The sequence below is a fragment of the Pantherophis guttatus genome, chromosome 2 (genome assembly GCF_059756535.1).
Source record: "Pantherophis guttatus breed Tessera chromosome 2, ASM5975653v1, whole genome shotgun sequence".
NCBI classification, from domain to species: Eukaryota; Metazoa; Chordata; class Lepidosauria; order Squamata; family Colubridae; genus Pantherophis; species Pantherophis guttatus.
The window spans coordinates 163,492,406-163,514,202 of record NC_142064.1 but is presented as its reverse complement, the minus strand read 5'-3'; the positions used below and the strand labels follow the sequence as shown (position 1 = coordinate 163,514,202).

General features: G+C 39.7%; 1 protein-coding gene across 18 annotated transcripts in view; it reads left to right on the top strand.

Moving 5' to 3' along the window:
• EXOC7 (exocyst complex component 7) overlaps positions 1 to 10,531 on the top strand; it is a 43,010-nt gene extending 32,479 nt beyond the window's left edge. For 10 of the 18 annotated variants that reach the window (XM_034408606.3, XM_034408604.3, XM_034408603.3 and 7 more), the window contains 7 exons: positions 2,039 to 2,104; positions 3,495 to 3,615; positions 5,704 to 5,799; positions 7,664 to 7,727; positions 9,324 to 9,365; positions 9,485 to 9,618; positions 10,329 to 10,531. In XM_034408606.3, coding sequence (XP_034264497.1) covers positions 2,039 to 2,104; positions 3,495 to 3,615; positions 5,704 to 5,799; positions 7,664 to 7,727; positions 9,324 to 9,365; positions 9,485 to 9,618; positions 10,329 to 10,431 — 626 coding nt within the window. In that variant the 3' untranslated portion in view covers positions 10,432 to 10,531. Of the gene's footprint in view, positions 1 to 633; positions 673 to 2,038; positions 2,105 to 3,494; positions 3,616 to 5,703; positions 5,800 to 7,663; positions 7,728 to 9,323; positions 9,366 to 9,484; positions 9,619 to 10,328 lie in introns of all 18 variants that reach the window. The other 8 variants (XM_034408605.3, XM_034408602.3, XM_034408601.3 and 5 more) reach the window with 1 other exon arrangement.
• The last annotated feature ends 11,266 nt before the right edge of the window (positions 10,532 to 21,797 follow it).

The window sequence follows — 21,797 nt, the reverse complement described above, 5'->3', positions numbered from 1 at the left end:
AAAATGATTATGGACAAAGGCAGTTGTAGAGCCAACTTCTTAATTGGCCCATAGAGTGGCTGCTGATTATCAGTGAAGCTAAAAACAGCACATGGAACATGATTTTATGTTTTTTCAAACTGGTGTAGAAATGGGGGGAAATGTGAAAACTATAGAAAGTGAATGAGATCATATTTATCCATCCCAAACTTCCTAAAACCTCTGTTTGGATTCCAGGAAACCAGTTCACAGAATAGAATGTACTGAAATTAAAAAACAAACAGTGGAGCTAGGGAAGAATTTCTCTTGCTTCTAGAGCCCTTCAGTTTTGCATATTTGGGGCAAGATGTCATGGCTGAGACTGGGATCATGGCAGTTCAGGCTGCAGTCTTCACCCACTTATTGAAGGGTGAGCATCACTGAATTCAGTGTGGCTTGTTTCCAACTAGGTGGGGAATAAGAATGCATCCTCTTAAAAAGAAGTGGTTCCCCTCTGCCAAATCCATAGCACTGTCTGTTGGTATCTTCTGCTTTGTTCTGGAAAGTATGGTTGTTTCTAACCTGTCTTTTTGAACTTTGCCTTTCTTTCTTTATTTTCTTCTTTCTCTTTTTTCTTCCAATCCTTTCACCTCAATTCTGCCTTAAATTCTATAGTTCTTGGGGACACATACAATATACCTTTAGATCCCAGAGGTAAGCAGCAGCAATATTTGTACTACCCGCATGCATAGCTAATACTACTGTCTCGATCTCTCTTTCTCTCTTTGTATCTACTTACAGATTTCTGTTTGGTTTTTTTTAAATCATTCAGCCTATCTGGTTGTCTGAAAATGTCCAAATCAGTGGGGCTAGTTATAACTGTAATATAGTTATTTTTTTATGCACATATAGTTGGTATGCTGCTGCCTGTTTTCATAAAGATTAGACATCTGTAAAGCAGCACAAAGCTCTTGTTGATGGTACCAGGTGATTTGCTCTTCAACTGAAGAGTTTAGTCATTCGTCTGAGCAAATAACACATTATACGCATACTGTATATCATAAAATATACCAAGAGCCATTCTTTCTGTTGTTTATTTTTTTAAAAAGCAACTTCGATGAAGCTCTGCTTTTGAACAAGAAACTGAAAGATTGTTGCTGGGTTACAGTTCTTCTGTTCAAACTAGTGCCATCCACATACTTTTGTTCCTGATATGACTAACGGTGCATCTCTTATTTCTGATTCCACATCTGAAATATCATAAGATAGAGATGGGAGGGCAGCTTGGGAAGAGAAGTTTGCTTTGGGAAAATGATAAACAAAGAAAGGTTTAATTACTCTTCCTGTTCCCACCCATGTGACAACGTACACACTGCTAGTTTTTGTTTACCAAAATTGGCTGCTGTGTCTCTGTTACATGTATTGGCATATGACATATATTTTACTGTTCGGTTATAATTGATAAACTGTCCTGTTCAGAAACCTTAAATATCCCCATAGTCTCCTAGAAGGTTCAGTATTATCTGCAGGGATAATAGATTAAAGGCTATTAAGTTTTTATGAAAATGCATTTTAATTCAACCTTAATGGTTCTGGTGGCAAAATAAATTTTGGAGTGAGGATGATTCAGTGTGAAACTGCACAGTTCATCAGCTTATTAAAAGAGCTGTGAAATGTTTCATAATAGTAGCAGAAGTCTTCAATGGAGTTCACAGTGATGAGGGTATTTGTAAATGTGAAATTATTTTATTTAAATTTTTGCAAAATAATGACGTTTCTAGAGTAGCCCTTAGCTCCAAATTTTAAATTCTCAGCTGCAGGAAGTCAGCCGTTCCCACTCTCTCCAGCCAAGATTGCCAGTGATGAAGAGAATAAAACTGCAGGCAAACAATAACTTGAGACTCAGAGATGAAACTGTCAGTTGGTGGTGGTGGTGGGGGGACATTTTTTGTTGTAGTACATCCAAAAATAAATATTTTAGGTGATCTTATAGAAACAGAAAGTAGAAGAAGAAAGAAAACAGCTGTACCTAAATTACTAACTAGCATATAGTAACTAATTTAATTTTTGTTCCTTTCAGAGACTAGCTCTTCAGCCAGTAGCTACAGTTCAGAGTTCAGTAGACGGTTGCTGAGCACCTACATCTGTGAGTAATTTCTCCAAGTGTGTAACACCCTCACCCTCTCGGGTTCATGCACATTTGACCTGACTTGTTTAGTGCAGTGACTTCTAACATGAGAGTATGTTGACAACTGATCTTAGTGCAGGGTTGAAATGCTCCCAGTTCGGACCGGATCACCCGATCCGGTCGCGATGGTGTGTGGTTCGGAGAACCGGTAGCAAAAATCCCTGTGCCCCCCCCATGCCCAGCTGAGCCGCGTAATCATCAGAGGCTGTTTTTTTACTTTTAAAAGCATTTTTTCTACAACCTCTTCAGCCGAAAAAATGCTTTTAAAAGTAAAAAAAAAGCCTCTCATGATCGCGCGGCTCAGCTGGGATCATCAGAGGCTTTTAAAAGCATTTTTTCTACAATCTCTTCGGCCGAAGAGGTCGTAGAAAAAAAAATGCCTTTAAATGCCTCAGATGCTAAGTTGCCTCTGAAGCTAAGTTGCCTGATCATCAGAGGCATTTTTTCTTTTAAAAGCCTCTGACGATCCAAGCTGAGTTGCCTGATCGTCGGAGGCATTTAAAAGACAAAAAGCCTCTGCAGATCAGGCAACTCAGCTGGGATCGTCAGAGCCTTTTGAAAGCATTTTTTCTACAACCTCTGAAGAGGTTGTAGAAAAAATGCTTTTAAAAGCCTTTGACAATCCCAGCTGAGCCACGCGATCATCAGAGGCTTTTTTTTTTACTTTTAAAAGCATTTTTTCAGCCGAAGAGGTTGTAGAAAAAATACTTTTAAAAGTAAAAAAAAAAAAAGCCTCTGATGATTGTGTGGCTCAGCTGGGCATGGGGGGGGGCAGGGATTTTTGCTACCGGTTCTCCAAACCACCCACCTCCATTGCTACCGGATTGCGCGATCCGGTCCGAACCGGGAGCATTTCACCCTGCTTTAGATTTATTTTATTAGTCTTTCCCAATCTGCGTGTACTAATGTGATTGAGAATTCTGGTTATTGGAGTCCAGAAATCAAGAAGGCACTGATATGTGTTACTAATTTGTGTCTTATAGTTGAAAGATCTACCATTCAGTCCTTTATGAAGGTTTAACTCTATTTATCAAGGAATAGACAAAATTAATAAATAATATTATTAATTTTAAAATTAATAATAAATTAATAAATTAATAAATTAATAAAATTAATAATAAACTTTCTCACTACATGGTGAAAAAGATGTTTCACACTTGAGAAACTATTATTCAGGAGTTTTTGAAATAGATCATTAAGGATTTATACAAAAGAAAAACAACTAAAATTACATTTTCAAATGACTACAGTCAGAAAGTATGATAGACTTAACACCGCTGTTAAACTTGAAACTTTTGCAAATACCGTAGTCTTTTTTCCCCCCCTCTCATGCATTTTTTTTATTAAGGCAAAGTTCTGGGCAACTTGCAACTAAACCTCCTCAGTAAATCCAAAGTTTATGAGGATCCAGCATTAAGTGCCATCTTCCTGCTTAACAACTACAATTACATTCTCAAGTCCCTTGAAAAGTAAGTATAAGAAGATTACTTGTACATATTGGCAGAAAACCCAGTATGTTTATTCTTCCATTTATCTCCTTTGTCGTCTTCATCAGCTTCTTTTGTTCATTCTTCTGCAGAATTCTCTCTCTCTCTCTCTCTCTCTCTCTCTCTCTCTCTCTCTCTCTCTCTCTCTCTCTCTCTCTCTCTCTCTCTCTCTCTCTCTCTCTCTCTCTCTCTCTCTTCCCCCCCCCCTGCTGCTGCTGTTTTTATGTCCTTTCAAAAAAGGTCCTTTTAAGTCTTTCATCTCTTCTGTTAAAATTATCTTATGTATGGCAGTGGAAAAAAGAGAATAGCTTCAATGTGGAAAGGACTTTCATCTTGTCAGCTGAGAGGCTTTTTGTTCTGGAGAAGTACTTTTCAAGAAATCCAAGGAATAATTTTCTGCTGGTAGTTTTGCATTTTTCATGACAATCAATCCAACTCAGAAAAATAAGTGTTGTAATAGTTACTGTACAGCTCTGTGGATTCTGTGCATTGTCTAGTGCAGTAGTTTCTCAGTACAATTGGACTTACCGGTAACTAGGGCATATAATAATAAAATGGAGTTGAGGTTATTCAGATACATAATGTGCCATAAGAAATTGATACATACCATCCTTTGAGCATTGGACAAGAAAAGCCATCTGGCTTAAATAGAATTAAAGAAAATGCAGAGGAACATGGAAAAGGCATCAGGAATTCTTCTGCTCATCTATCAGTGAGATGACCACAGTCCTTAAGCCTGATACATGAGAGCCTATTTGGTGCAGTGCTGAAGGGGCTGAGCTAGAAACCAGGAGACAGTGAGAACTAGTCCCACCTTAACTTTGAAAGCCAGCTGGGTGACTTTGGGCCAGGCATTGATGCATCTCAATGTTTTAAAAGTCTGGGTCCTGGTAATCTTAAAGAATTGGCTTTTTAATTTCTACGTTCTTCAAATACAGTTGAAGGCATCTGTGCTTTCCCTGGAATGCCCTGTCTTCCCAGCTTGCAATTTCCATCAACTGAAGCTTCTCCAGTTGTACAACCCAATAAACACTGCTTTTGTGTGCATTTGCTGCCACTTTCATTTTCTCATCATCTCTTGTTTGGAATCCAGTATGTCTTGAGACAGGGAATAAAATCCTAGACTCTTAAGAGCATAGCATAGAGGATGTTTTTAAAAATCATGCTAACTGGTTTTTTTTTTACCTCCCTAGAAACTGCAGCTTTATCTTCACTGTTTCCCTGTTTGCTTAAAATGTTTTAGAGTGCTTAAGGGTAAAAACACACAAATAACTCTTAAAAAATCCAAGTAAGACCAAAATGCTCTTAGCAATTCAGCATCGATCCTTTCTACATCCCACAAAAAGAAGTAGAAGAAAATATTTTTGGAATATATTCAAGATCAGATTGTTCCTGACTGATGATAAGCAACTATTGAAAAGAGAAGATGAACATGAATAATAACTTATATTGTTTAGCCTAAACTGATTTTCAATATAAAGATCTGCAAATCTCCTCCTCATTGGTGAATGCATTTTTATTTTTATTCTTTGTTTTCTTCTTAGCCTGATGACAACCAAGATTTCCAGACCTTGCACCAATTATAAAGAGCACTAGAAAGCAATGTTTAGTATTGTTATGCCTTTAAAAATTAGAGCAAATTTTGAAATTAATTGCCCCTCCTTCGTGGTTGAGAGACACAAAAGAGCTCTTTAATCTTGTGATGAACCTTGTAGATCCCTGGAAAGAAATGAAACCAACTTTTGTTTTCTAAAGGTTTTGAAGCTCAAATAACCTGAAGAAATTTGGAGAACTTCTGCAACTCAACACAATGTCATAATCAAGTGGCCCATGCCATCCAATCCCACCTCCATCCCCTACAGAGGCAGGCTTCATTCTTTGTTGCCCTCGTAATTCTTTTTCCCTGGCTTCCAGTATCAGTTAAAATATGTTGAGCATTGATGCAGTTTAAGAATTACGGAAAGACAGGGTTTTTTTCTTTACCAGTTTGAAACAGATTCTTCTTTATAGGCAGAAAAATGCTGCTGTTTCACAAATTCCTGTTCATTGAGCCCTCTTCCTTTTTCCTAGGTCTGAATTAATCCAGCTGGTAGCTGTGACACAGAAGACGGCAGAAAGGTCTTACAGAGAACTTATTGAGCAGCAAATTCTGACCTATCAGTGCAGGTGAGAAGACAACTTATCTAGTCATTTTCCATTTGAGTTTGGACTTGACTGCTTTAATCAAACTCTCATGCCTACCCAACGAGAATTTTAGCAAGTTGTGATAGAGCAAGAGAGGGCAAGTTGTTCTTTTTGAAAAGGACAAGTAAAATGATTGGTATCATTGGATTTTAGCACTAATTAGGAAGCAAATTCAGTTCCATCAGCTTGCATTATGAAGGACATACTGTCCTTCTGAAAATTCAGCATTACTGATGCTAAGATAATATTTGAAGATAAAACATGCTGATGAAAGCAGAAACTGATATGAAGATAAATGGCATTTGGCTTCTTATCCTTGTTATTTAATTGGGAATGGAAGGTTACTTTCTCGTCCTTCCTGTTCAACATCTATATGAACCATTGACTCATCTGACAGTTTGGGGTTTGGTATTATCAGTGTGCTGATGATACCAATTATATCTTTTGATCCCAAGCTGGCAATGTGAGATCTACAACATTCTCTCCCAGGGTCTCGAGGCTATACTGGTTTGGATAGGGAGGAACAATTTCTGACTCAATCCTATCAAGACTGAGTGGCTGTGGGTGATTGAACCACCTTGATTTGAGGATGTTCCACCTTAAACTTAGGAAAACCCTTTGATAGCTTCATCTGATGTGCCCATTGTGCCCTCTTCTAGATTGAGAGGTCCTTACTTTTGCCCTGGTCACCTCATGGCCTGACTACTATATTATGCTCTGCCCTTGAAAGCTGACTGGAAGCTTCAGCTGGTCCAGATTGCAGCAACATGATCAGTGATGGACACTTTACCGCCCTGCTCTGCAAGCTGCATTCATTATCAGTTTGTTTCCAGATGCTATTCAAGGTGCTGGTCATTATCTATAAACCTCCACATGACTTAGGGCCTAACTATTAGAGGGACCACTTATCTCCCCTTTAAATCCTCTGGTATGATTGGCACACTTATGGTTCCATTGATTAAATAATGCCATCTGTTGGGACCACAGAACCACACCTTCTTTGCCGTAGCACCAGCATTTGGTGTACATTTCCTGCAACATTATCCTGGGACATGTATATTTGCCTTCATTCGTAATGAACTCTGTTATTTTTATTGCTTGAAATCAAAATAAAACTAGTTGCAACTGATTTTATCTGAGTCTGCTGAGTCAAAGTCTGTTGCTTTATGAGTTAAATTCCTTTGTGTGCATGGATGTGTTTGGATGTGTAGATTTTCTCTCTCTGAATGTTTAAACAGTTATCATTTAGTGACAGCTTCACTTAGCAATCATTCACAGTTACAACAGTGATGAAAAAATAACTAAAACTAATTTTAGCTTCTATCATTGCATTTATGACCTTTGCAAATCTACAAAGCAAAGGACAGTTTTGTAAAGTCATCAGTTTTAATTTCACTTAGTAACTGCTTCCCTTAATGACTGAATTACCAGATCCAATGTAGTAACTAAATGAGGATACCCATATTTACATAAGCATATTCATCAGTTCATGTCTTAGCTTAATGCATCCACTTCTGAGATATGGACAAATTAGTACACAGGATGATTTGAACCACAAATTACTTTAGTTTTAAGGGTTTGAAATGGCAAACGCTAGCTTTTATCCTTTGTGTTCATCTATACTGCAATATCAGCCATTGCTTAACCAAAGCTATCTAAAGATGAAGGTTCCATTCACCCCTGAATACCTGCATGGAAGAGTCCCTGAAAGAGAAGGAAGTCTGGATCATTTGAGTCTCCTGATCAAATAATGAAACACACCACAGAGTTATTTCTTATTTGCATATTTATTTGATGCCACTGAAATCACATCTACTTTACTGAATCTTCTGTAAATCTATTGCAGCTGGTTAAAAGTAACAGATTATATATCGGATAAAAACCTACCTGTCTTCCAACCTGGAGTCAAGGTAAGAATAGTTTAAATTAAGTTTTATGTATTACTGTAGAAAATTGGAAAGAACTGTATATGTGTCTAATCGCTTAAAATGCAGTTCTTTTGTTCTTCAAATATTAATTTAAAGCACTGCTGGTGTGCCCTGTCTGAAAAGAGAGATTAGTTTCTGTTTTGGAAGTAGTTGTGGCAAAAACAGTCCCTTCCCCATTTCCACCTGCAGTAAAAACAGTTTATGTAAGTCCAAGTGCTAATGGGATTTTTATTGCTAGGGATAACATCATCTTTGCTGGGAATCAAATTTTAGCCCAACTATTAAAAATAGTTTTAAAAATTCCTCATCATACTTCCCCTATCTCTATGGTTGCATTTTATTCTGCTCTTGTTTTTGCATATTTTAGTGTTTTAACTGGAGGACATGACAGGTAATCCTTGACTTATGACCACAATTGACTCCAAAATTTCCATTGCTAAATGAGTTTTACCCCATTTTATGTCCTTTCTGCCATGGTTGTTAAGCAAATTGCTGCAGTTGTTAAGTGAATCATGTCATTAAGTGAATCTTCACTTGTCAGAAGTAGGCTTGTCAACCAGCATGTATTTCTGACAGTTGCAGCTTCCCAGGCTCACACAATCACTATTTATGACCTCCCCAGCCTATTTATGACAAGCAAAGTCAGTGGGGGAAACTGGATTCGCTTAACAACTGCAGTGATTTTATTAACAACCATAGTAAAAAAAAATCATAAAATTGACTCACTTAACAACCCCCTTGTCTAGCGGTGGAAATTCTGTTCCCAATTGTGGTTATAAGTCGAGGACTATCTGTGTCAACTACTAGAATAAAGATGTGCTTAATACAGATAGTCCTCGACTTACGACCACAGTTGAGCCCAAAATTTATGTTGCTAAGTGAGACATTTGTTAAGTGAATTTTGCCCCATTTAACAAACTTTCTTGCCACATTTATTAAGTGAATTGCTGCCATTGCTAAATTAGTAACCCGGTTGTTAAGTGAATCTGGCTTCCCCATTAACTTTGCTTGTCAGAAGGTCTCAAAAGAGGATAACATGACCCCGGGACACTGTGACCATCATAAATATGAGTCCGTTGCCAAGCGTCTGAATTTTGATCACGTGACCATGGGGATGCTGCAATGGTCATAAGTGTGAAAAACAGTCGTATGTCACTTTTTTCAGTACCGTTGTAACTTTGAACGGTTGCTAAGTGAACGGTTGTAAGTTGAGGACTACCTGTAATTGCCTGAAAGGACACTGCAGATCTCACTTAGAACCGCTCGGTCTCCGTGCCCCTGTTAAGAAGTCCCTTTCTCTTTTGAATCCTCCTCCCTGCTCTCGACAACTAATTGAGACTGAAATATCTGCTTGTGAATTTTTTTGCATGGCTATTCTTATGTGTTCCATAATTAGTGTGTGAGGGCAATGTGGCCTTGAAAGGCAGGTTAAAGCTTTTGAGGATAATAGGACTATTGTACTCTGATCCCTAAATCCAGGTTTGTATGGAGCCTAGTGCCGAGGTAGGTGCTCTCAAAAAAAGTCAAGAAGCAATTTGAATGCCGCCACTAACTTCCATTTCCCTTAATTGTTTGCAGCTAAAAGACAAGGAGAGGCAAGTGATCAAGGAGCGTTTCAAGGTAATGCGCTTGCAAAGGTTTTGCAGCTTTTTCCCTCTGACCTGCTTGCCTTTGTTTGTTGCTTGCTGTTCAGTTCTAGATGCTGTACTTTTCTTAATACAATCTTTTCTATGGGAAAGGGTTTCAATGATGGCCTGGAGGAGCTGTGTAAAATCCAGAAGGCATGGGCCATCCCTGACACAGAGCAGAGGGACAATATTCGGCACGCCCAGAAAACCATTGTGGAAGAGACGTATGCCACCTTCCTTAACAGGTGCCTCTTTGTCTGTTTGGGGAGAGTTCTGACACTTGGGCAAGGCTTGGCAGGATGCCGTTTCCTGATCCTAACCGTGAAACCACCGCCGGTGTCCCTTGCCCTTAAGAGAATCAGAATGTTGTGTGTATGAAGTTATAATGTTGTCCCCAATACTCACAAAACACAGGGCTTGTGTTTTTTTATTTTCCATATGGCACACTAGGCTTTGCATTGCATAGATTAGCTGGATAGAGTAGTTGACTGAACTTTACAGCATGTGAAGTGCTGCTGTTTATGATTCCAGCCATTCTTTCTCCTTCTCCCACTTTATGGGTTGTTTTTGACCTGTTCTAAGTCAGTATTATATACCTATTGAGCCTGTTGAACCCTCACTGAAGTAATTTTAGGGGGTGCTCCTTATATTTTTGTAAACAATAGTCTTTGTTTCTCCAGATGTCTTCTGATATCTGAGTATGATGGTTTTGAGCACATGAAGTCTGATGCTCAAGAATTAAGAAGGCCGTTGATTTCAGTCAGCCTTCCCCCTGCCCTCAGAATTCAATTCCCATAATATCATTTGGCCATACTATCTGAAGACTCTTCTGCAGGGAAACAGGATAGAAAAAATGGGTGGTGTTCTGTTAACTAATGAGGAAGCAAGGGGCAATTGGAGAATGAAGAATGTTGTCCTTGCTTACACAGTATTATCTTTGCTTTTTGCCTGACAGGTATGGCAGTGTACCCTTTACCAAGAATCCTGAAAAATACATTAAATACAGAGTTGAGCAAGTGGGTGAGATGATTGAAAAGCTCTTTGACACATCAGCCTGATCTGCTCGTCTGCACATTAGTGATTTCCTAGTCCTCTTTTATTGTGAAAGCCATGGATTAAACTTGTATTTATCAAATGTATAAACTTCTAAGAACATGATTTGTGGTTTGTATGTCCTCTTTGAAGATTATAGGAAGACTAATTTCTTCAGGTGCCTGTGTCTTTCTTTTTCTCTCTCATTTTTAATTTACAGACATGCTCTAAAGCTTTTCTCCATTTCTGATTCAGATGAATGGTAATTGTTCAAGTTCAAGTAGGAAAAGCCAAGAAATCCTTAGTAACAACTTCTTACATTTTGTGACTTGTTTAGAATACATATGGAAAGGAAGGAGAGGGAGGTTGCCATGCTTAAAGATGCAATAGAAGAGATGGATTTTGTTGAAGGCAAATAAGAAAAAAAGAAGGGGGAAATGGGTTTTCCATCTGCTTTTGGGGGCTGTTACAAAAATGCCTCTGCATCCTTTGGCCAGTTGTAAAAATTTAAATATCTATCCCATCAATGGAGTAAGAAATGAAAGTCAACTTAGTTTGGTCAGCTACATACATGTTTTTAACTATACATTTATTTAAAGCAGGATTTGGAAGTCTATCTTAAGTTTAACTTCCTTGTAGCCTTGTGGGAAATTTCCTGACAGAAACTAGCACGTTATTGGAAAGTGTGTGACTCATATATCATTGAACTGGAACAATTTATGAGGGTGCTCTCTGTTTTCTTGCAAATGTTTCATTACCCAAACTAGGTAACATCATCAGTTGGATTTTCTCTGAGCTGTTCTTTATTCATGTGAAGGTTTTATATGGCCTGGACTCAAGATACATGATTGTTCATACTACTAAGTGCTTATAAAAATAGTTGAAACTCTGAATGATGCTGTAATCATGCCATAAACTGGAACCAATAGCTCTAAATAGTAATTTGTATTATTATATATTTTAGTATCTTTATAGGGAAGCTATATGTGTATCTGCTTTGATTGAAACTCCTTGCCCCAAAGAATAAGAGATAATAGAGAGAGTCAATAGTACTCCTTTTAAAGTTCTCCATTCCCAGATGTTCCAGAGATTCAAAAATAAATGTTATATGTTACGTTATTTAAAAGCATTCATTGAAGAGATAAAATGTTTCCTAGACATTTCCTATAATGTTGAGTGTTCTCACTGAAAATGGAAATATATCTTCAAGAGGCAAGCTCATATACGTATGGGGAATGTATAGAATCATGCTGGATTATGAAAGCCTGCTTTTAGAAGAACAATCCAGACAATTGATTTCTCCAAATGGCATCAATGAACGCTACTCAGATTGAAGGGGATTTTTAACAGTAAAGTGGTCTTGTATCCTGAATTTAAGTAAAGCATGTCACATTTTTTTATTTCCTACACAGCACTCAGAAGGCCCAAGTAGTACAAACCCATTGAAGCATTTATTCTGCATTGTGACATTCTCCCCAAACTGTAATTGGACTGTTTCAGATACCAAGAATATGCTTTAAAAAACCATCTGGATTTGCTCCGGTTATCTCCACTTCTTGCACTTCTTGAATCAAGAAGTGATTCATTCATTCTTGAATGAATCCTGGCATTCAAATGCTGTATGCATAGTTATATGTAGGGCCATCTCCAGAGAGGGGTAGAGAATATTCACAGATCAAAGTAGGTCAGTCACCAAGCACATGGTGCCGTCATCTGATACTTATACCATTCTGATAAACCATTTGGTCAAATGGCTTTTGTTTTCTTTTGTTTCTTGAGAAACCCCATTGTCATAGTAGCAAACGTTGCTGCAGAAGTGTCTGTGTTACGTGTTCTGTTGTAGTGGCTAGATTTGCTAAAGGGGTCAAATAGATTACAGCATAAGGAGTTTTGTTGATTGTCAACGTCACTCATATTACTGAAAGTGCATGCATTTAATGCCTCAGAATGAAGATTAATTGGTGGAAAATTTTCTGTGTTAATCTATTGTCAAGGAAGAGCAAGTTCTGATTGGTTGCAGGCTCAGAAACAAGTAAGCAGTCCGTTCACATCTAAGATCCAGGGATGGTCCAGATCCCAAGCAGCATTCACTCATGTCAATTCCAATTGGAAAAGGGTTTATTATAAAAGCTTTTGCTACAAAAGAAATACTACCTAACTCTTTCTAATTTACGTTTAATGTAATTATCCTCTGCCTATCCTTTCTATAGGGTATTTCAATTTTCTAAGATCTCTTCTATTTATTTCTAGTTTAACTTCTTTTTTATAATTATTTCTCTGGCATTCTAAGTTTGAATACCTGATTTCTAGTTTTTATTGTCTATCTATAGTTCACTAATATTGTTACTTCATTTTTATTCGTTTCAGCTTTACTGTAACTCTGTTTATTGTGGTGCCAATCTACAATTCACTCTCCTTATTCCTTCAGCTTTCTTGTTTCAAGCTCTTTTCCATCAGTTCTTTTTCTGTTTTCTGGTGCTTTGAAATGCAACCCCACTCCTCTGCACGTCTACCAACCCAACCCACTTAGTGCCCTGCTGAAAGAGATACATTTCTCTAAAATGGAACAACTCCCTTAAAAAGAGCCAAGGGAAAAAGTGGGGAAAAGAACAAAATGGATGGAATTCCTCCATGCCATCCCCTCACAACCCCCATATAATGGGATATTATATTATCTTTACAATTTGCTTTTAAAAATAGAACAATGGAATGAAGCCCTGCTTCCTCTGGTCATGTCTTATAAGTAACACAACCTAATGCTCGGGGGCCAAATAGATTCATGTAATAGATGCACCACCAAAACCCAATGGCAAAATGAGCAAACTTCATCAGGATGATTAATTCTCAATCCTCCAGCTGTGTTTGTGTGTGTGTGTGCGCGCGCTTGTACACACACACAAACAAAACTCAGCCTATGTCTATTCTGCCTGGTTCATCAATAGGGGCCATATTTAGGATGAATATGGGAGTGAGAAGCATCTGGAACTAAAAAGTTTGAAGAAAGTTTATGATTCCTGAAGACGGTAGGACAATGATTTTGGATTTGGGCACTTCAATAGCTGTGTCCATAACATCCAGTTCCTGTGCTGGGTAGCCTGAGTGTGTGCAGTCAGGAAAGATAAATTTTAAGTTCAACAAAAAAGTGGATGAAGGCAGGGGAGGGATATAAATTACATTTAAGATGGGCCCTTAGGCAGTTATGAGAACTGCCAGTATGTTTTCCTGGTTTCTCATTATACAGATGTTTTTATCTTTCTGCTTTTGCTTGTTAAGAATATTCAAAACAATTAAGCATTATTGGGTAAAATGAATTTTGTAGTTGCAGTGGTGCATTTACCCAAAACAAAGAAAGTCCTGAATTTAAGTCTATCGGTCCCAAGACGAAAAATAAAACAACAAACTAAGGCTCTGTGAAATGGTAGAGCTGCGCAACACTTGGGATTTGAAGATAGAAATGTGTGGGCTTAGGACTGTATGGGAATACCAACAGAGCATCTGCCTGCCACTCCTTAAAGTAACAGGCCCTTTTCTTGAACCCATGCAGTTGTTACTCTATAGTGTGTACTCAAGAACAGACACATTTGCATTAAGAAGTTATGGATTCTGTGTACTTTCCCACTGTGTGCCACAAGGAATCTTTTAGTTTTTAAATCTGAAACAGTTCCCAGTCTTAACGATCAGCTTCCCAACTTTGTCAAAGTCATGGACTGCAGCTAGAACCTAAAATTTTCCTGTACAATAAACGGCGATGTTGTGTGGGTGTATAGGTATGTATGTGTATCTACACACAGATGCAAACAAATATTCATATAATTGCATGCACTTCAGCTTCTACAGCTGCTGCAGATACTGTTTTCTTATTTTGAATCTTGTAAATTGCCGCAAAGACACAATGCATTTGAGATAAGAAGGGAGGAAGCAAAACTACGGAAATGAGACGAGAGATACAATTGGGGAAAAAAAGAGAAAAGGAAGATATTAGAAAAAAATTTAAATTAACCAGTCAGGCAACCCAAAAAGCAACTGAAGAACTGGCCAGCAGCCATTTCTATATGTAGTTCTTTGCACTTTGTGGTAATGTCTTGGTTTTCAAGAACTTCTTGTATTCTCACCAATTAATGTACAAGGACTCATGATTCAGGTAATTGTATGGGAAGAGAACCCATCACTTTTTTGGATAAATGAAGTCATTTATATTGCATAGCAAATGAGAGGCATGGGTCATTCAGTTTACGTAGGGTTGCAAAAGGAGTTTCTCCTTTGAGTTTATTTGAACTTTGAAGGCTAACAACTGAAAATAATTTTTAAAGCTACCCAGTAATTATGAATCAGTAATAGGTTAGCTCTATGTTGTGGGGAATTAATCGAATGACTATAGTTTTTTTAAAAAAGAAAAAAAGTCCAAATGGACAAGATTCCACAAGTAAAAAATACACCCTAAGTGCACTAGTACACAATAATTGTTTCTTTTTAAAACTATGAAACATGCAGCTATTGGCACTTGGAAATGGCAAATGGAAATTGCAGTAATTTCAATCCTACAAGGGATCAAAATATTTTATTTTGACAATTTCATATTCCTCCCATAGGATGACTCTTTGTAACAATGTGTGCCAGTATAGGCAAGGCTGCAGTTTATTTTTTCATAAACACACCTTGGTATTTTGGAAAAAATACTGCCAGTGTAATACTTTGCACATGGAAGAGGGTCTGCTATAGATATAATTTGAGTGATAAATCCAAAATGATCAAGTTACAGCCCAAAACAGAAACTGTAGAACATTTTGGGCAGTCCACTGTATGTGACATTCTGTGCTTTCCTATCTTAGGGTTTAGGTTAGGTCTCCATGAATATGGGAAGCAAAAGGGACATTGCCAATGGATTCGGAGCACATGGGTAAACTTAGGAGGGCACTGACTTTTCGAGCCTGCCTTATATATGTTTCCTGATAGAATACATGGGAATATCCACTTGGGGAGCAAATCCAGTTAGGGTTAGGTCTCCATGAATTCAGACAGCAAAAGTGGATTTGAAGCGCATGGGTATGCTTAGGAGGGCACTGACTTTTTAAGCCCGCCTTATCTATGTTTCTTGGTAAAATAACATGAGAAAATTCTCCCATTTTCAGTTTCTTGGAAAAACTTCATCTTTGCTTCTTAATGAGAATGTCCTGTCTCTTCTTGTCTCATTATCTTTATTCCTATTTGTAAATGTGATGCTGTAAGACCAGATGACACATTTCCTACTCATTTTTGCTGTGTTCAACAAAGAATGATTGAAAACTGCAGTAAAAATAAATTCTGTTGAATAGAACTTCCATAGAGACAGTCATGTTAAGTCCTCTGTGACATGTCAAACCCAATTTATTGACACAGACAATTATGCTAAAGTCAACAAGTGAGTGCAGTAAATTAACATCTACTGTATATAGACCTTGCAGATAATTGAGATATAATACACAGTAGTTCTAGCTTTCAACCTGTATACAACCTCTAGCTTTATGCTTTGCTCTATATTTATTCCAGCCAACTCCTGAATCATAGTTTTGAATATTTTTCTTTTGGACAGGTGAACAAAGATCAAATTGTATGCCCATAATCCCTTTATTGATTCATTATCTGAGTCAATAAACATTATCACTGGTATTCTTTTTTTCTCTTTCTTCTAATATATTGGCACTGACCTTTTATTTCAAAAAGAGAGGTGGAAAGAGGACAAAACTGAATATAGTGCATTGAAGTTAATCCAACTATAATTTAGAATCCAGAACGATTGAAATAGATGTGTAGTAGTATTTGTTATTTTCAAATATGGTATTATAAACTGCCCAAGCAGTTTACTCTGGGCACAAAGTAGTGTTTTATTTTATTGAATTTCTATACCGCCCTACTCCCGAAGGACTCAGGGCGGTGCACAGACATGAAATAAAACACATAGATATACAAAATTTAAAATCGAATAAAATGAATTAAATAAATTTGGCTGAATTAATACCCATAATTTAAAATACCCATAATTTTAAAATACATTAAAAACTTAAAATTTACACTTAAAAGGGAGAAGATTTAGGCGAGGCCAGCTTGATGAAATAAAAGCATCTTCAACTCATGGTGGAAGGTGCGCAGATCAGGAATCCTCCGTATCTCTGGGGGGAGCTCATTCCAGATCGTCGGTGCCCCCACAGAGAAGGCTCTCCCCCTAGGGGCCGACAGCCGACATTGTTTGGCCGACGGCACCTGGAGGAGCCCCTCTCTGTGGGAGCGTACTGGTCGGTGGGAGGCTGTTGATGGTAGTAGGCGGTCCCGTAAGTAACCAGGTCCTAAGCCATGGAGCGCTTTAAAGGTGGTAACCAGAACCTTGAAGCGCACCTGGAAGACCACCGGGAGCCAGTGCAGCTCGCGCAGGAGAGGTGTTACATGGGAGCTCCATGTTGCTCCCATAACCACCCGCGCGGCCGCACTGTGCGCCAGTTGGAGCCTCCGGGTGCACCTCAAGGGGAGCCCCATGTAGAGAGCATTACAATAGTCCAGACGAGAGGTGACGAGGGCATGAGTGACTGTGCGTAATGAGTCCCGATCTAGAAACTGGCGAATCAGGCGAACCTGATGAAAAATCCGGTCACGGCCATCAAGTGCTCTTCTAAAGACAGCCATGAGTCCAGGAGGACGCCCAAGTTACGAGCCCTTTCCGTGGGGGCCAATGATTCGCCCCCAATAGCCAGCGATGGCGCCAGCTGACTATATTGGGACGTCGGAAACCACAGCCACTCGGTCTTGGATGGGTTGAGCCTGAGCCCGTTTCTCCCCATCCAGATCCGTATGGCCTCCAGGCATTGGGACATCACTTAAAGGGCATCGTTGGGGTGGTCCGGGGTGGAGATGTACAGCTGGGTGTCGTCAGCGTACAGATGGTACTTCACCCCGAAACCACGGATGATCTCGCCCAGCGGCTTTACATAAATGTTGAACAGAAGGGGCGAGAGAACCGATCCCTGCGGCACCCCACATATAAGGGGCCTCGGGGTCGATCTCTGCCCCCCTGTCAACACCGACTGCGACCGGTCAGAGAGAAAGGAGGAGAACCACCGTAAAACGGTGCCTCTCACCCCCAACCCTTCCAGCCGGTGCAACATGATACCATGGTCGATGGTATCAAAAGCCGCTGAGAGGTCTAACAGGACCAGGACAGAGGAACAACCCCTGTCCCGAGCCTTCCAGAGATCATCAACCAACGTGACCAATGCCGTTTCCATGCTGTACCCAGGCCTGAAGCCCAACTGGAACGGATCTAGATACGACGCTTCATCCAGGTACTGGGGTAGCTGTCGCGCAACCACACTCTCAACAACCTTCGCAACGAAGCAAAGGTTGGAGACTGGACGATAATTAGCCAATACTGCCGGGTCCAGGGAAGGCTTCTTGAGGAGAGGCCTTACCACCGCCTCTTTCAGGGCGGCGGGAAAGACACCCTCACCCAACGAAGCATTTATAATCCCCTGGAGCCAGCTTCGCGTCACCTCCTGGGAAGCCAGCACTAACCAGGAGGGACACGGGTCCCACAAACGTGGTCGCGTTCAATCTACCCAGAATCCTGTCCACGTCATCTGGGGTCACAGGATCAAACTCATCCCAGATAACAGTCTCAAGACCTGTCTCCGTTACCCTCGCTGGATCTATCCCGTCAGAGTCCAGACCTGCCCGAATCTGAGTGATTTTGTCATACAGATACTGAACAAAATCCTCGGCTCTTCCCTCCAAGGGGTCCTCCCGCGCTTCCTGGTGGAGCAGGGAGCGGGTCACCCTAAACAGGGTGGCCGGGCGATTATCTGATGACACAATAAGAGCAGTAAAATGAGTATATTTTGCTGCTTTTATCGCCACTAGGTAACTCCTAATATGAGATCTTACCAGTGTTCGCTCAGATTCAGAAAGACTAGCCCTCCAACAGCTCTCTAGGCATCTTTTCCGGCGCTTCATCTCCCTCAGCTCCTCGGTGAACCAAGGAGCCAGGCGAGATTGGCGCCGGGTCAGAGGCCGCAAAGGCACGACTCGATCCAGGGCTCCAGCAGCCGCCCTATCCCAGGCGGCCACTAGGTCCCCAGATGAGGCGTGAGCCAGAAGCTCCGGGATTGGCCCAAGCTCCATCTGGAACCTATCAGGTTCCATCAGGCGCCTGGGGCGGTACCATCTTACCGGTTCTGCCTCCCTGCAGCGGGGTGCCGCGGTTCGAAGGTCAAGGCGAAGGAGCGAGTGATCTGACCATGACAAGGGCTCGATGACTATATCCCCTATCTCAAGATCACTCAACCACTGTCCAGAGACAAAAACCAAGTCCAGTGTGTTTCCCCCAGTGTGCGTAGGGCCATGAATTAGTTGGGTCAGGTCCATGGCCGTCATGGAAGCCATGAACTTCCGAGCCACCTCAGACACCTCACCCACGGATGGTTTTGATCCTTGAAGCAAAATGATCATAGCCTCTGTTTTGGAGAGCTAGTTTTATATTAATTTTTTAAAAAAGTTTCTTGTTTGGCATGAAAGGTTTCTCTATGGAGGAAAAAAAAAGGACACGAATGGCTGATTCCTAAAGTCAGCACTGTATTCCTTACACCAACCTAAACTTATCTTTTTTACAATTTTTAATAACTTCTAACATCACTTAGATGCAGTGGTGAGATTCAAATTTTTTTACTACTGGTTCTCTGGGTGTGGCTTGGTGGACTTGGCATGGCTTGGTGGGCGTGGTTTGGTGGGCGTGGCTTGGTGGGCATGGCAGGGGAAGGATACTGTAAAATTGCTTAACGCATTGTAAGCCGCCCTGAGTCTCTGGAGAAGGGCGGCATATAAATCAAATTAAAAAAAAAAAAATCTCCATTTCCACTCCACTCCAGGGGAAGGTTACTGCAAAATCCCCATTTCCTCCCGATCAGCTGGGACTTGGGAGGCAGAGAAGAGATGGGGGTGCCAGTCAGAGGTGGTATTTACTGGTACTCTGAACTACTCAAAATTTCCGCTACCGGTTCTCCAGAACTGGTCAGAACTTGCTGAAATCCACCTCTGCTTAGATGTTATATAAATAGCAGAAGACACAGACACATTCCCCATTAGTGTGTAATAATAATAACACTAATCCACATCTGCCTATCCCAGATCCTTGGCAAGGACTTGATAGATGGAAAAAATGCCAAATTCAGTCTGAACATCTGGTTGACTATGCGATGAACCATAATAATACTTTCATATGCCACCCAACTCCCAATGAATCTGAGCCGTTAATAATAATAACAACAAATAATTATATAATGGCTGGAAGTATTTATTTATGCGCAACCTTTACACATTATGTTACTATAGAAAATTCTTTTAAAATGTACAAGTTAAAGCTACAATTTAACATCAAATCAATACACAACAAAAATTCATAGCTATGAAACGAATACAAAGAGAAATTATCCAACATACTGGTGAGATAAAAATGTGGGAAACATTTGCTCTTTAACAGACATGACCAGGATACCAGTTCCACACTGGTAGAGAAGAATGTCCTCATCACATCACAATAGTACAATATAACTAGTTCATAAAGCAATCTAACTTTAACTAGAAAAATAGATTGAGAATGATTTGATGCAGCAAATGTGCTTTGGACGTGTTACTGGTATTCCTGGAGTACCAAATAATCTATTAAATTAGTTTAAATAGTTAGCAGTAACTTGTAAAGTACAGATAGTCCTTGACTTACAACAGTTCATTTAGTGACCATTCAAAGTTACAATGGCAACTGAAAAAAGGGACTTATGATCGTTTTTCACAGTTACGACCTTTGAAACATCCCCATTATCATGTGATCAACATTCAGATGCTTGGCAACTGGTTCACACTTATGGCCGTTGCTGTATCCCAAAGTCATGTGATCCCCTTTTGCGACCTTCTGACAAGCAAAGTCAATGGTTCACTTAACAATCGTGTTACTTTACAACTGGAGTGATTCACTTAACAACTGAGGCAAGAAAGGTCGTAAAATGGGGCACAACTCACTTAACAAATGTCTCACTTAACAACAGAAATTTTGGGCTGAATTGTGGGTCGTAAGTCGAGGACTACCTGTGTACCAGGTGTGAGCCATTGGAAAATAAAAGCTATTTTTTATTTAAAACAAGCAAATTGTGTACATATAGATATATAAACATTTCAGCTGGATACTTAGCATAAATTGCATGTTATTCTCCATGGTCCCACTTGATTTCACCTAAATAAATTTCTCCAGGAGGTTTCTTGGGTGCACATTTCCATAGATACCAGAGCCCTGATAACAGGAGGTGAAACAGAAGAACCAGGCCTAAGAAGATGAAGCAGAAGAGCCTGTCCAAAGTGCTAGAAATAGATTTGAGATATGGTGACCCTTCATCTGTTCCACAATTTGCTGGTCAAAAGAGAAAAAGGTACCAGGTGAATTTGCGGCTTGCCAATTCAAAATCAAAGAAGCAGAATTTGAGATCCACTCAAACGTTATTTGAAGTACTCTGAATGATCATGAGGGAATATACAACTGCTACTTGATGAACAGAATTAAAATACAGGTTACATACATTTCATTATACTGTACATCATTTCCAATATTTAGATCTAAAAGCTTAGACATTTGGGTCCAATAAACGGTAACAAAGATTAAAAAAAAAAAGTAGGCTCTGCAAAATTCTTGGTGTAGGAGTTATTCACTTGGTGAGAGATGTCTTTTCTTTGTCGTTTCTTGTTAGATAAGAGAGACTCTCCCACTTTATTTTGAAGTTTAAGGAATATACTGGCTGGGTACAAGCTGAGTCACCCTCTCTTACTTTTACTGATGCACCCTGCCTCGTATCATCATAGTGAAATCTGAGGAAAAGGAATGGACTATCTACCCCTATTGCTGCCCTGTTATTCCAGCTACAGCTTCATAGCTTAATTTTAAAGCACCAAGTATTAATATAATTGATTCTTAGTTTAAATAATTTAAATAGCACTACTTTCAGCATCAAAAATCTAGTAATTTCCAGGTTTTAAAAACTCTTTAGATGGTAGGCCATGCATTACTGCTAAGATTTATAGCAATAGCAATAGCACTTAGATTTATATACGGCTTCGTAGTGCTTTTACAGCCCTCTCTAAGCGGTTTACAGAGTCAGCATATTGCCCCCAACAATCTGGGTCCTCATTTTACTGACCTCAAAAAGATGGAAGGCTGAGTCAACCTTGAGCTGGTGAGATTTGAACTGTCAAATTGCAGGCAGGCACCAGGCAGCAGAAGTAGCCTGCAATGCTGCACTCTAACCACTGTGCCACCTTGGCTCTTATGACATTGTGCTGAAGCTTCCTCGTCACCTTAATTATGAAATGTTACAGTTTCCTCCCCCTC